This window comes from Stigmatopora nigra, chromosome 1, assembly GCF_051989575.1.
Source record: "Stigmatopora nigra isolate UIUO_SnigA chromosome 1, RoL_Snig_1.1, whole genome shotgun sequence".
Classification (NCBI taxonomy): Eukaryota; Metazoa; Chordata; class Actinopteri; order Syngnathiformes; family Syngnathidae; genus Stigmatopora; species Stigmatopora nigra.
Window position 1 is genome coordinate 9,219,356 of NC_135508.1, and position 16,552 is coordinate 9,235,907.

At 39.2% G+C, this 16,552-nt stretch overlaps 1 protein-coding gene across 1 annotated transcript; it reads left to right on the forward strand.

Annotated features, from left to right (window-relative positions):
• The first annotated feature begins 363 nt into the window (after positions 1 to 363).
• On the forward strand, positions 364 to 9,359 carry LOC144196631 (dystroglycan 1-like). The gene is made up of 3 exons (XM_077716990.1): positions 364 to 674; positions 4,031 to 4,567; positions 5,467 to 9,359. Exons 2-3 carry the CDS (start codon positions 4,244 to 4,246, stop codon positions 7,777 to 7,779), a joined length of 2,637 nt encoding a protein of 878 aa, XP_077573116.1. The 5' UTR covers positions 364 to 674; positions 4,031 to 4,243; the 3' UTR covers positions 7,780 to 9,359.
• The last annotated feature ends 7,193 nt before the right edge of the window (positions 9,360 to 16,552 follow it).

Genomic DNA, 16,552 nt, shown 5'->3' on the forward strand with positions numbered 1-16,552 from the left:
TCCAGGTCGGTCCACTTATGTGGAGTTTGCATGTTCTCCCCGAGCCTGTGTGGGTTTTTCTCCTAGTGCTCCGGTTTCCTCCCACATTCCAAAGACGTGCATGGTAGGCTGATTGCACACTCTAAATGGCCCCTAGGTATGAGTGTTAACGTGAATGGATGTTTGTCTCCTTGGCTAATCACCAATTCAGGTCTCCCCCGCCTCTGGCTTGAAGTCAGCTGAGATAGGCTCCAGCACCCCCGCGACCCTAGTGAGTATGAAACGGTTCAGAAAATCAGAAGAGAAGAAGAACATGCAGTTCTTTCCATCTGGTTATATGTTACCTCCACAGTGGGAGGAGTCAGTCGCTGCGCCCGGTTAGACTCACTGGCCTCAACCTGCTTGGTCCCGTGAAGGAGGACGGACGGACGGACAGAGAGAGGGAGGCAGCCAGGGAGGGGTAACCAGCGACCTCATCACGATACAAAGCAGTGGACCGTCTATTCATCAATCAAACCACACAGACATCCACTCCACCGCCACCCCAAACAGCATACTTGCTGTGGGTTGGGATGTCGACGTGGGGGGAGGAAGCGCACTTTTGATGGCTTTTCATTCGGAAGCCTCGACGGTGCTTCGTGGCTCGGGGAGGAGACATTACGGCGCGAGGGGGCTAACGTTAGCTCGCTAGCAAGGTCAGTATACATTCAGATTCTTTTGCTCTTTTCAATGAATCGGCTTGGACAAGAAAATCCATTCGTGGTTGGATTTATTCCGGTGGTTTGTCACTATTAGGACCTCTTTCGCCGATGGAAAGGGAAAGGATAGACTGACATTGGTCAGCGTCTTCTCCCCTGTTCTTCCCGCTAGCCTGCTAGTTAGCAACACTTGCGAGACACCGACTGCTCAGTTCGCTCTGTTCCACTTTACCGTCCTTTTTTTCTCGGCTGCATTTCTTATGTTAGCAAGGGACATGTGTGTGACTGATAAAACGGTACATTCGGCGTTGATTTGGTGCATTTTCGTGCAGATGTGGAGTCGGGTATCCCGGCTGCGTCTCCTTGCTGGCACCCGCCTAGAATAAAAACAGGTGCACATCTGCTATCGTCGGCCAACTGCGGGGAATTGCAAAGCGGTGGACGATGCTGCTATTTATTTTTTTTTCAAACCACCAAACACCGTCGTTAACGTCGTTGGATCTTTATAATTTAGAACGGACCCGAATTAAGTGGATGGTATTCGGATCAGGGGGCCAACAACGCGGGCCCACAAGCTAGTACGAACGAACACACTGTTTAGCCAGCTAGTCCAAGTAAAAAGAAACAAAAGAGCATTCGGAATTTCTAAAGGAAAATGTCAGTCTAATACAATAACTAACAATTTAATTCAATAGATTTTCGACATTAGATACTGATTTCAATTCACTCAAACAACGTTGGTTGTTACTGACAAATAGCCTCGTTGGATGTTAATAATTCCCCAAAAGGATTGGTTTTATAACATTGTTTCGCAATTTCGAGGTTTACTAAATATCTGCACTTCTCTCCTTAACTACATTTGTACCAGTCGCTAGCTGAGGCATTAAGCTAGTTAACAAAATGGACCATAATCACAGCCAGTTTGCAGATTTAAGCTAAAAGGATTTGAGATTTGCCAGGCTTTTGTCAGGCCACACTTAAACACCGCCATATTTAGAAAATACGGATTTGTTATCACCAAGCACTGGTATTTTAGTAACACGCCGTTTTTCCCCCTCCTTCTTGCACCTCATGCTCCACGACTTTGTTGGACAGTGCAGAGGAGGACATGCAAGCTTGTCCTGTGGATGTTTGTTATTCAGATCAGGCTCTTTGGAGAGGCTGCTGCATGGGCCACGTCAATTCAATTGGCCCTGAGCGCCACTGTGCATCTGAGATCTAATTATTTGTGAAAGTTTTCAATTTTTAACTACCTTTCAACATACAGCGAGAATGCGGCTGTGGTGAGTGCATTTGCTTCATCCTCGCTCATGCTCCTCTAAGTGAAATCACCCACAAGCAAATCTGCCACTGTACTGTTTACCATACATTAAATTGGTCTGATGTTTAAAATGAGATTTTTATAAGCGTGTAACAGTGAGGGCTATATATTCATGTGAGCTTGAGCTTTCCCTTGGGGCTTTTTAAGCATGTTTTCATGGCTTTCTAAAATAGCTTTGGACCTCTTATAAACAATTTCATTTTGATAACGACTTGCAATTTTATTTCTTTATGACCCACGTTTGAAATGAGAATTGTGGGTAGGATGCATTTCTTACTAATGCTGGTTTTCTGACTCGAAAGTGTCAAAACAAATGCAACCAACTGTAGAATTTCTCCTCAGTGAATATGACACCTGAATATGAGCTAACTACGATTAAAACGAGTGTGTCAAAGTCAAAGTCTTGTGTACTTAATTCCTAGACTTTGCACTAATGGCATTTAGGAGTCTCAAATAATGAGAAATGCTGTGCTGTTAACACCACTTACTAGTACTGTTTCACAAAATGGTTCAGTGGTGCCAACCCTAAAATGTCACATCCCTCGGGCCAATAAGCATGGTTTTCAATCTATTCTGTTAAGTTTCCATTGCTTATAGTTGCACCACACTTTAAAATAAAAGGTTAAAAAGTGCAAATTGTAATCTACAAACTGGGAAGTGCTGATTTGTGGATTGTGTTGTTCTTGCTCACCGTGGGTTAACGGTAAGGAATGTAGGCCACTTTGTGGAGAGCACTTTGATGCTCAGATTGTTTGCTGTGTGCGCTAATAGCCTGAGGTGAGGAATAAAACCATGCCCCTGGGTAAAACCTATTTTCTTGCTAATGTATTTTACATGGAATACCAAATTCAAACATGAACTCAACAATGTTTAATATGCAAAACAGAACTCGAATATAATGTGCTCTTGCATTTTAAATTAAGGGCTGGGTTTTCATTAAGTTTTGTTTTTGCGTATGGGATTTTACTTCTACACAATGAATGATTGAATGAATGAAAAAAACACTTTGCTCCCACATGAAATAATCATTGAATATTGCCACATGCACAACACTGCCACATGTTAACCAGATTGCCATATTTTTTGTGTTATTTCAAAATTTTTGAGAGATCTAATATTTTTTTCTGTTTCACATGATTAAAACTGTTTATTAATTTACTGTGCAAAATTACGTTGTACTCTTACAATAACTGTTTTAACAAATGTACCCTGTGAGGATTTTTGTGTAAGTTGAGTGTGAGCTTCCATTCTTGCAAACTTTTAATGTTTTATTTCTTGATGTTTACCAACTGTTTGCTTTATGTGAGCATGTCAGCATTTGGTGTTTAGGTTATACAATACAGATTTTTACCGTATTGTCAGAGGCTATGCTCTAACTGGAGGTCTTAAGCCACAAATCATTAATGGTCGTATCTGATTTTTTTGGAGGGGTTTTAAGGCTGTTCAGATTGCTATTTTTATTTTCTGGAAATGAATTGCAATGCGCGTCACACGCGGTAAAAACTCACCCATAGGCACAGAAGAAATAAAACAAAAGACGTTGCAACCAGGTTTTAGAGGCCGAGACACCAAAAAAATTGTCAAACAACATCAAAACCTTAAAGAAACGTTCAAATCGAATACCTTCCTTAGCTCATTAGCTGTCATTGAAGTCTATAGTTTAGAATTATTTTGGGAGGATGGTGAACTATCACTAAAAGATGTCATCATGTTGTGTGGTTATTCGTATAAGAAATCAATGCAGCTCTTGTTCGCCTGGTCAAGGTCTAACAAGCCAGATGAGCAAATAACTATGAAATCTTTTAACAACCTTCTATACGCAGTAAAACATTTAGTAAAATTTTAATTGACACATTTATTCTTTTTCTAATTGAGCTTTGCCTTGTTATATTACACACATTCTTTAGAGTCTGCATTGCCACTGTAAATATAAACTCAGAACAGTGAGTTATGATGTTGCCATGCTTGACTGTTTGCACCAGTTATTTGTTTACACATTTTTCACAATGTCTTTTTTTGTGCTTTCTTAAAGCTGCCTGGCATGGCTACCTAACCGGCTGCCAAAGACCCCTCTTGATGGATTCCAGAGGACAAGAAAAGAAAAAACACAATCAGTGAGCACAGCCAATAACAAGGGAATCTGATTTAAAGCGTATCATTTGACTGGCTTCAGTGCATGTGGCCTCTTAAGTCATTCATGGACATCTGCTAGGCAGCTCAAGGGCCCACTGCTATACACTATAAAATGGGACACATGGGTGGTAGTGAGGTTGGTAGGTCCAGGCTTTCAAGAAGGACTATCCCATTGGTATTGGGGTTTCTCGTAGCCATGACCCTGTGTACAGCAGCGGAACAGCAAGACGGGCAGTTCACCATGGAACTGGAGGCTTCCATGCAGTCGTCCATGTTGTCTGTGCTCCAGTCAGCTTCTGCACCCTTGCCTACCCCTGAGTCTTCTGTGAACGATGAGGGCACACAGACTGGCATCCCAGACTCCTCAGCCATTGTGGGCCAAGTGTTCCAACTAAGGATTCCACCCATACCTGACAATGCCAGCTGTAACATCCAAGTAAGTCCACTCAGTAAAAATTCGAAATAATGCACAGCAAAAGTTATATAAGGATATAAACTGAATAACTTGTAAAAACAATACATAGCCCTTCAATTTTTATCAGTATGCATATTTTTTCATAAAAATTATCATTGAAGCGTTTCCAATTCTACTGAACAGTACCTTAGCAAAGCTAAACTGCCCCCCTAATGTAAAAAGTACGATTGAAAAATCTAAACTGAGATCTAAATTGGGCTAAAGGTGTTCTTTTTTTTCTACAAGTTTGATTAAGGATAGTTTCTACCGGAATGTTGGGTGGCAGAGAAGTGTCGGGCAATTTACAAATTCTAAACACTTGCCAAAAAAAAGGCAACAGCCACCATACTAATGCAAAATGGTCACAATGGAAGCAGACTTTCAACGATGGACAAATTTAGGTCAGTATTGCCTACAGGATAATGTTAGCGGCTAACAACATACAATGCTTTCTAATGAATGATAATGTTGGTGCCAATGTTATGCAATCATATTTACTTAGGTGAGTTCTTCTGAAAAGCTCAAGTCAGTGATGACCACAAAGCAATATATACACGTTTATGTAGCATTCCAAGTCTGCTTTCATTTGTTGTAGCTATTGCTGTTCTTTTGCAAAGCGTTTAGAATCTGCAGATTGCCTGACAATTGGCACCTTAAGAATATGTTGAGACTGGGATTTTTTTTCCTGACTACATAAGATGTAGTGATAACTTAAAGTAAAGTTAAATATTGCTCATAGTATGATGGTAAAAAGCTTTTGCAACATTGATGAATACAAACAAACGTCTTCCCCTTTACCAATGACTTGATTTTTATTTAGGAAAATTGGAATTATCATAAATATCAGTTCAGTAAATGTGTGTATGTCTGTGTTTTTTAAGCTTACTGAAATGGGACAGCCCACATTACCGCAATGGCTTTATTGGGACAAAAAGAGCTGCATACTGAGAGGCTTGGCTCTGGAGCAAGATAAAGGTGTGTATCATATCTCTGTGTCTGGACGAGAGACACATGAGAAGCCTGGCAACCAAGAGTTTCCCAGTACAGTCTTCTCAATTGAAGTATACCCAGAGGAACGAGCAGACACTGAACCATCCTTGCTCGCTCTACAGTCTGATGTCAGTGGCCTACAGCCTTTCACTTGTGGCCCCGAGGAGACAGTCACAGTTCTTACTGTTATTCTTGATGCTGACTTAACAAAGATGGTTGCTGAGCAGAGGGTGACTTTACTGACTGTTATGAGAATGTTCTCACTTGTCCCTGTTGAGCACATGAGGGTCGTGCCTGTTGTCAACAACCGCTTATTTGACATGTCCGCTTTCATGGCGGGACCTGGGAATGCCAAGAAAGTGGTGGAGAATGGAGTTCTGCTGTCATGGAAACTTGGATGCGCCCTGGACCAGGGAAATATCCCCGACATCAGCATTGTCCAGTCCTCGGCTAAGGATGGAACCATGTCAGCCAAACTGACGTTTCCAGTGGTTGGTTGGCACATTGTCAACAAGAAGCCTCATGCAGTGAAACGTGTCAAACGACAGTTGTACAACACTCCAACTCCAGTACCCTCCTTACTCCCCCCGACCAATTATCCAGAACCCCCTGTGCGTATTATCCCTAGTCCGACCTCACCTTCAATTGCCCCTGCGACAGACATCTCTGCGCCCCCTGTCCGGGGCCCTTTACCTCTTCCCGTGAAGCCCACTATGCGGGTCAGAGATCAGATAGCCCACACACCAGTTCTTGGACCCCCTCAACCCACCCGGGTATTAGGGTCGACGAGCACCATCCTCATCCAACCTACAATGACCAGACCTACATTTGTGGAAGCCACTGCTTTACCAACGCTACCGAGCAGCACCAAAAAACCGAAACCTTCAGGCACAAGAAAGCCGAAGAAGCCCAAGACATCAACCCCGTCTCCTCGAGAACCCAAATCCACCACAGCAAAACCACCTAAACGCACTACGCCACTCTCCTTGGCTCCAGACCTCAATAATATTCCTGAAATCCGCAACCCAATTGACCAGGTGAATGCATGGGTTGGTACGTACTTTGAGCTAAAGATTCCACCAGACACGTTCTTTGACAAAGAGGATGGCACAACTGACAAGTTACGTTTGACTTTGAAGCAACCCCCCAGAGAAGCAGTCACTGAAACGTCCTGGATTCAGTTCAACAGCACCATTCAGCTTTTGTATGGACTTCCCGAGGAGCAACACAAGGGCAAACACGAATACTTTATGTTGGCTACCGATAAAGGTGGAAAGAGTGTCATGGATGCATTTGAGGTCCAAGTCAACAACTGGTCAACAAACGATAAACCTTCAGTTGTTTTCGCTGCCCGTTTTCAAGGTGACCCCAAAACCCTTAGCGATGACGTCCATAAAAAGATTCTTTTGACTAAAAAGTTGGCTTATGCTTTCGGTGATCGCAATAGCAGCACAGTGACTCTACAAAGCATCACAAAGGGCTCCATTGTGGTAGAATGGACCAATAATAGTTTGCAGCAGGGTTCTTGTCCCAAGGAGCAGATCACAGTTCTCAGCAACAGGATTGCTAATCCGCAAGGCACACCTAAACAAGCTTTCATCAAAGCCATGGAGCCTGAATTTAAACCTATTAACATCTCTATCCGAGGCGCCAATAAATGTAAAAGCTTCACCTTCATCCCACCGGGAGAGGTTGCACCCATCCCCAACATTTCGGTCGCCACACCTTCTCCTGGGACCGGCCGGAGAAGCAGTGACGACGTCTACCTGCACACCGTCATCCCTGCGGTCGTAGTTGCTGCCCTGCTTTTAATTGCCGGCATCATTGCCATGGTCTGCTACCGCAAGAAGCGCCGAGGGAAGATGACCATGGAAGAACAGGCCACATTCATCAAAAAAGGAGTCCCTATTATATTTGCAGATGAGCTGGATGATTCCAAGTCCCCGCCATCTTCCAGCATCCCCCTCATCCTTCAGGAGGAAAAGCCCCCGCTTCCACCGCCGGAGTACCCCAACATGGCTGGTCCCCATAGCACCCTGCTAAACCAGGACTTGTTGGAAGATTATTCAGTCTATCAAGATGACGATCCCAACGCGCCTCCTTACCAGCCACCACCACCTTTCACCGTCCCTATCGAAGGCAAAGGCTCCCGTCCCAAGAACATGACCTCCTACAGGTCGCCACCCCCCTACGTGCCTCCCTAACGCTCACCGCAGCGTTCAGTTTGGAATTCAGGTGCACTGTCGGGATGCTTGTTGAGAAATACTGCAGACATAACTTGACACGGATTTCAATTAAATACAGGCAACCATACGTATATTTTGACCATCACAAACAAGATATTTCAGCGTTCTACTACTGAGACAGGCAAAATAGACGACAAACCCGTTGAACCATTACTCTTCTCTATTGCTCTTGTTTTATTCTTCAGATCCGTTTTGACTATCCAATGGTTCGTCTGTTTTGCTGAGAAAAAAAAGACAGTTTTATTTTCAATGACTTACTATTTCTATTGTATAGAAAATATTAGAGCAGGAGAGACTGAAGCCCACCGGGCCTTTAGGCAGATCTGAGGCTTTCTACTGACGTGTTACCCGTCTGTCCTCGGTTTGTTTTGCGATGATTTTCAAGGGGAATTTAACACCACAATGCAAACTAAAAATGTAAACACACTAAATAAATCAATCAATAATTTCATTAATAATTTGGTTATTTGCAGTATGTGCTTGTTAAATTGTGTATCACACGTCTCGGTCATAATTGACTGCTTACATCAAATTAAAAAACAAATTGTATTTCTGATGACATTTCTAATTTAGTAACAAAGCAACTAGGATTTATTTTTAATTTTAATTTTTTTTTTATACATTATTTCTGTGCCACTGAACTTGCCGTCTGAGATGTTTTGTGTTGTTGCTATGGTGATGATGGGTGTGGGAGGGAGGCTACCAGGTCAACAAAGAAGGTGGCCAGTGGAATGTGGCTTCACTGCAGGGTGACATTTGTCCACATGTAACACTCCATAAAACAAGTATGGCTCGCTTAGCAATTCCATTCTACCTAAATACATTTGTGGGGCTTTGGCCAACCCCCAGCACCTCCATTTTTAAATTTTTTTTAAGAAATCAATTGGAAATTAGTTAAATTTTAAGAAGTACACCGTCATTTTTGAACTCTGAAAAGAAATTAAAGTCCAGAAGAATATAAAATTTGAAGCAAAATGTGTTTGTGCCAACATTGGAGTGTTGCTTGTTTAGATGTCGACCCTCCACCGAGAGGATGATTCACAATTGAGTTTACAGCGTGAATCGTGATCAAATGGACTGAAGAGCTATTGAGTCACAGCTTGCATTATTTGCTCTGTTTGGTAGAGGGCGCTGCAGTGCTCTTCTCTGGCTCTTGGTGTCGCTCATGGGGATGTAAATAATTGTGTGCCAGAAAAATTAAAAAAGTTCATGTTTTACCAGTCCACCTATTTGGGAACAGAAAGGCCACAGTGGGAAATGATTTTATTTTTTAATTGTATGCTTAGATTTATGATCATGATAATGAACTTTATAGTGTTCAAAAATGTTTACCTGCCCACCAGAAAGAAATAGTGTCATCTGAATATGATCGCAACAATTAAATGTGAATTATGTACATTTCATACCTGATAGCACCATTAGAAACATGTAAGCAAAAAAAAAGAATCTAATGTTTTTACTGAGTTTTTGATACAGTCTTAAACTTGTTTTATGAAGGTATATTAATAAAATGTAATACAATTTGTAAAGCCTCCAAATTGTCTAGTGTGACTTTTTTGTTCTATTCCTCTTTCCCATAAATGATGTCTACATAAGCTCTTTGAAACTGCCCCTTTAATGTGGTTATTTTGCATCCAGAATTTGAGATGGCACAAGTACATTTTTTTCATTTATTTGTGTGTGGCATCCGAAGGTACACTTTTTTTCTTGGATTTTATTTATTTATTTTTTGTTCCTGACAATATTCTCCACCATATTTAGGTTCAGTCGTTTGTTTTCAACATCTAGTGACAGCCCCAAACTCCCACACATTAGGTCTTCTCTATAAGTAATAGAATAATGATTAATTATGAATATATAAAGAAAGGATTACCTAAGTTGATTTTTAGAGGTGTATGCATCAGAAAATGTTCAACCGACACTCTTTGGAATTCAGGTTTGTTGCTATGGGGAAAAAAAAAAAACAAGAATGAAGCTTTGACACCCACGTTTTCTGCAGATAACTCGCCATCAATGATGATTATGATGTGCCTTTGAATCCACTAATGCTGTAATTCTAGTTTAATTGCCTTACTTATTACCCCTTTGCCCTGACCACCAGTCCACTACAATTATCAATGTCTTCTCTGTTGTTAGAGTAATTATGTGATCTTTTTTGCTCTCATTGGCTTGACTCTTATGTCTAGATATTATACTGCCTAATTAGTAATTATGAGGTGGACTGGGTTTCATATTGAATGGTCCGGTTGTGTCTAAAAGCTACACTAGACAAGCTGTGGGCTAATTCTTTTAGAAGCAGCGTGAATATTGGGCGCAAGGAAAATGGATACAAATAGAGCAATGTATTCAAATTTTTATCTCTTGATGAGTAAACATGTTACAGGAACTACCTTTGGACCCTATGAATTACATGTGAACGGTTATATTATAATGCACAGTGTAAACATTTTTCTTTTATGCTTAGTTTGACAGATTTAGATTAGTTGTTGTGACCTCAAAGATTTGTTGACTCATTGCTGACCATTGAGTTTCACACAAAATGAATGACATTTTATTTTATAGATATGTTGGTCAAGTGGTCAATGTGGATGCTGGTTGGTCCATACTATTTGGGACTATTTGTTCTCTTGAGAAACACTCTAATTGCTGCTGAGTCGTTTTTAATCCACAAATGGAGTTGAAGCGGTCGATATCTGTGGCTGATACAAGGTAATGAGGTTGTATCAAGGTATAGATTTAAGGCCATTTCATGCCCTGCCACTCTCTCCATCACCCCTCGACCAACCGCACTCAATAATAGATTCTCACAAGTGAAACTTAATGTACTTGATTATAAATGCATGAAGAGTGGCAGTGGCTAATGTGTTGAAGCTGACGTGCTGCTTTTGCACTGACAATCCAACTCGGGAGGAAACAAACCACGACCCTGAAACAAGTACTGTTGTATATGATCACCAATAAGTATTTTCAGGAAGGCACAAGACAGGTCCAGTCTATTTTGGAGAGCAGGCTTTTAATTGGCTGATCCTAATTAGGCTCGCAACATCTTCCTGCACTCAGGAAACAAATTGTTTCCCCAGCTCTGGTTTATTGACAAAACTGTTTCGGTTAATTAAGAAAATGACTCATCTGGTGGAGCGCAAGAGGTGACGGGAATGGAAAATACAAGTCTGTGGCGCAAACAACAGAGTTGCGTGTTGCTGGCTGCCACACCAGCATTCAGACATAAGTGTAATAGGGCTCGTTATAGATCCCCAAAGCTCCGGAAATGTGACCCACCGTTTCCCATTAGGCTGAGAGCACAATCGAATTTAAGCCTAATGATCAATGATAATTGGCACATAAGTAGTTTTATATACCTTAGTTGAAGGCCACGTGGAAAATACCTGACTAAATATGAATAATGCATACGTGTTTTTAATGTAGTACATGGTGCCATCGAGCTCGTATTCTTCAATTACTGAATGATTCATTACATGATGGCACAGTCACTTAGTACATTGGTTCCGTAACATTTTGAAGCAAGTATACTACATCAAGAAGAACTTGATGGTTTGAGTGCAAGCAATTGTAGTCAACATTAAAATACAGTAGTGTAGCAGGCCTTGTGCCAGCGTGGGTTTTCTTCGGGTACTCCGGTTTCCTACTACATCCCCAAAACATGCCGAATAGGCCGTAGGTTATGAGTGTGTGTGTGTACATGGTTGTTAACCGTCCCTATGTACCGTGCGATTGACTGTTCTTGGCTGGGATAGGCTCCAGCACCACTCTGCCCCTGGTTGACTCGGCTTGGATAATGTATGAATAAATTAACCCTAGACACGAAGAGATCACAGCAATTGTGTGTCTGATTATCAGTAGTATCTCTTCCCAAGTGTGCGGCAAAGGGGAAGATGTGCATGTGCACTAGGTGGCAGTAGCAGTACGCCATGCTTGTGTAAAAAAAAAAAATGCAACCCTGCTATTATCATTCTTCAACTCTAAAACATCAACAGATTATTCAAACATAGGTTTATTTCAAATGAAGTACTATTGAATGTCATAAAGGCATCATTAATATTTGCTATTTAATCAACTATGAGATTAGTTCCATTTATTTCCCCATTTTGTCGCGAAGAACTCAAAAGTAGTCTCCCCTCATAATTAGAGAATATGGGGAAAACTGAGCTACCACATTAAGATTGAGAACGTGTGCTCTAATTGCATTTTGGCTCTTATCTCATAAACTGGAATCATTCCAAAGCCTTGATGGAAATCCTCCTCTTCACTCTGCAAAGAATCTGCTCTGCCAAGGCATGACAAAGAGGGTTCCCTCACTCTGAGAATGGGTTGGGTGAGGTGAGGGGGAAACATCAATATAGCTGCCATTTTCTTAGTGGAACAATGCGCCAAGGCATGGCTCGTCGCATAGGCCTCACCGTCAAGCACTGTCATACTTACGTGACAGTCAGACAGTTCTGAGATCAGGGGTAAGTCTCCCACTACCCCCGCGATTCAGAAAATATTATCGGTATGATTCGCCAAGATCACAGTACAACATCCATGTGTTTTATATTGAACTTATGACCGGAAGCACCACAAATCTGTCAGAAGTCTGCACCCCTGGTCATCATGTTAAGGCTAGATAACACTCGTCTCCAAACAAAGTGTGAAGACTGCTCAGAGTGTGGTAGCCATGCACCCATTTTCAACCTCTTGTACAGGCTGTCTGTCATTTGTTGGTGAACACAACACAACTGGCCTTGTCGAACAGATGGGTCAGTGGGATTGGGCATCCGCGGCTCGGGGGGGCCCCTTCTGCTTGCTATCGGGGGTTCATCATGGGACCTTGACGTAAAAGTGCAGACTATGACTTGATTTTTGTATTCTGTGACCATCTGTGTAATGGCAATTATTTGTCATTTTTCCCCCTAAAGGATCAAGATGCAATAAGTATCATGGTATTTGTCTGTGTTGCTCCACTGTTTTTGTTTCAATATGCTTCGAAAAAAAGTGTGATAACTACTATCAATGCTAAATGGAAGCCCTTCATTGATGTTTTGAGTTACCAATCACTTAGCTGTACTATAGCTCAAATCGATGAAAACACCTGTGTTTGAATGCTTATTTCTGTATATCTATAATAATTTCCGTACAGTAGGAAATTGTTTTCCACTGATTCACAGAGGAGTGTACCAAAATAAATACACCGCATATTTAACGAGCAGACTTGATCATGCAGGCAATGGGTGAAGTGGGATTTTTCTTGCAGTGTCATGTGGAAATGTAGTCCGGTCATCTTCAGCAGTTATTACAGTCCATTTACTCCATTGTGAAGATACATAATTGATGCAGCCTTTGGGTAGAGTTTAATCAAACGGAGAGCGCCTTTACACTTCACTGCTAGCTAAAAACGAGACACACAATCCTGCGGATTGGTGTTTGAGGACAATTTCACAAAATTGAGTTGTAAAATGCCAAAAAGGCCTTGTTTCACTTCACTGTTGTATTGAATGAATTGGGTCAGAGAAAATGGATTGAAATAGAGAGATGACCTGTTCATTTCCATATGCATTTTCTCAGACGTTGGCTAATGGTGAAATCTGTGGGATTGAGGAGATTCATTGTTGCAGCAATGCTCCTTAAAATCAAGAGCTTAAATTTCACAGGGACTGTGAAATTGTCAACCGCTGTTTAAGCCACAGTCGATATGCCTGGGTTTAAACACAGTTGACTTTTGCTTCTGCCTTAAACCTAAACCGTGATTTTATTCTGCAAAGTGTGCCACTTGAAATCTGCTCGGCTTGAGTGGAGCACAGCTGCTTGGCTCATTACTCAATATTAGAAATACTGTGTCTTCCGGTGGGCACTACAGCATTGTGAAAATGTGCTCAGTATTAAATATTGCCTTTTGAATATGAATGAGTATAAACATCTTTACACGTCAATTTCTTTCAACATTCAATTTATAATAGACAAAAAAATACAGTGTGAAACACTTGATACACCAGAACCTGTACTACTGCCACCTTTACATAGGAAAAATTAAAATGTATTTGAATATTGATTTTACAATGGCCTGTGTAAAGGTTATTACAATTGGAAATTTTGCAAACCATAATGTGCATAGAATAAAACATAACAAATGGCTAATAAATAATCCACCGCACGGCAGCATTATTACACCTGACGGAGGAACATTCTGGACAAGAAATCATTGGTATTTGTTTTTTTATTATTCTTATTTTGATAACTTACTTGCTGATGCATCTTTGTTTATAACAGAACTGTGGCTGGGTGTGGTTGGCATGGATAAATGTGATATTTCAGGGGCATCATCTTCCAGCGTTTTTCACCCTTTCTCTCTCGGCACCGGCTTTTCTCTTTGTTTTAATTAATCTTTTGATTATCCATTGATTACCTTGTTGACAGTTTCCTCCCTACATCGTTTGCTCTGTACACACGTGACCTTCGCGCTGCAGCTGCTGATGCCAGAACATGTCCCACTTCGTTCATTCCATCCAAATGCTGTTTGTATGGCTGATATGGACTGTTTAGGCACAGATGGAATTCTCTATCCACTCCTTATGGCTAGTCCAATACTATAGCTGTTGTTTAGCACCGTGTTTTGATAAGTGAATAAACTTTATTTGCAAATTGTGGTGGAACATAAGTATTTGGTTCATAACAGAAGTCGATCTCAAAACCTAGGTATATTTCCCTTGTTGGCAATAACAGAAAACAATCTCTGCAAATCTTCAGCAGATTTTTTTCCATACACAGTTACTAATATATCTCCATGCAGATCTAATCCAAATCAGTGGTGTTTTCGGCTCGTCATTGGCCAACACAGATTTTCAACTCCAAAAGATTTTCGATGGTGTTGATATCTAGAGGCTGGCTAGGGCACTCCAGGACCTTGAAATTACCCAGGTGGTGTATTTGGGATCATTGTCATTTTGAAAGACCCAGTCACGTTTAACCTTGCTGATGGAAGGAGGTTGCTATTCAAAATCTGACAGGACATGGTCATTCATTCTTTTTTTTTTTCATACCTATCAGTCATCCCGGTTGCTTTTCTGAAGAACACCCTCAGATCCCATGTAGGCATCCTCGGCAGTGAATAAGGTAAGAATATGTAGATGTCTTCATACATATCTGCATTTTTTTTTTCCCTCTCTCCTCTTGTTCTCCTGTACATATGTTATATATATATATATATATATATATATATATATATATATATATATATATATATATATATATATATATATATATATATATATATATATATATATATATATATATATATATATATATATATATATATATATATATATATATATATATATATATATATATATATATATATATATATATATATATATATATATATATATATATATATATATATATATATATATATATATATATATATATATATATATATATATATATATATATATATATATATATATACATATATATATATATATACATATATATATATACATATATATATATACATATATATATATATACATATATATATATATATATACATATATATATATATATATATATATATATATATATATATATATATATATATATATATATATATATATATATATATATATATATATATATATATATATATATATATATATATATATATATATATATATATATACACATATATATATATATATATATATACACATATATATATATATATATATATATATATATATATATATATATATATATATATATATATATATATATGTATATATATACACATATATACACACACATATATATATATACATATATATATATATATATATATATATATATATATATATATATATATATATATATATATATATATATATATATATATATATATATATATATATATATATATATATATATATATATATATATATATATATATATATATATATATATATATATATATATATATATATATATATGTATATATATACACATATATACACACACATATATATATATATACATAGTATATAGTATAGATATATATAAATTATTTTCAAATAATCATCATGATGGGACTGAGGTTCAATGCTCATTAAGATAGTGACGGGCCCCAGTAAATTCCCCAGACGAAGATGGGTGAAGCTAAAGGAGGTGACTTAGCTAATTGTCGACTGTCACGATCCATATCTCTAACGACTGTCAAATGAGCACATTTCAGATGGATTCTCTCAACACCCCCGACTTCTAACTCAGCCCCTCAGGAGCACAAAAGGGCGTGAGAGAGGGAGACAGCAAGGCAAATAAATACCAGGAGACATTAATGTGATGAGAATGAGATGCCCGCTCTCTCCGTCTGATTAAAAATACAATAACAAACACACACACAGATAAGCATGTGTGGCTTCAGATAAGGACTTTGTCAAGTACCAGCAATATTTAAAAAGCAAAAATGATTTTACCCTCAGAAAGCTTCCACAAAAGACCGTAAAACCATACAGGAGACTCAGTATTCCAATATATGGATTGACAAGTAAGAAATAAAGTATTGATTTAAAACTACAGCGTGTTTACAATGTGAACCACTAGACAGAAAATACCGAGCATTTATGAGAATTGTAACCACAAACATGCTAAAGAAGGGCCTATTGAGTCAATACTAATCTGTTTACATCTGTGGCAGATTTTCAAGGCCAGCAAGGCCCTTACCGACAATTTTACAATTTACATT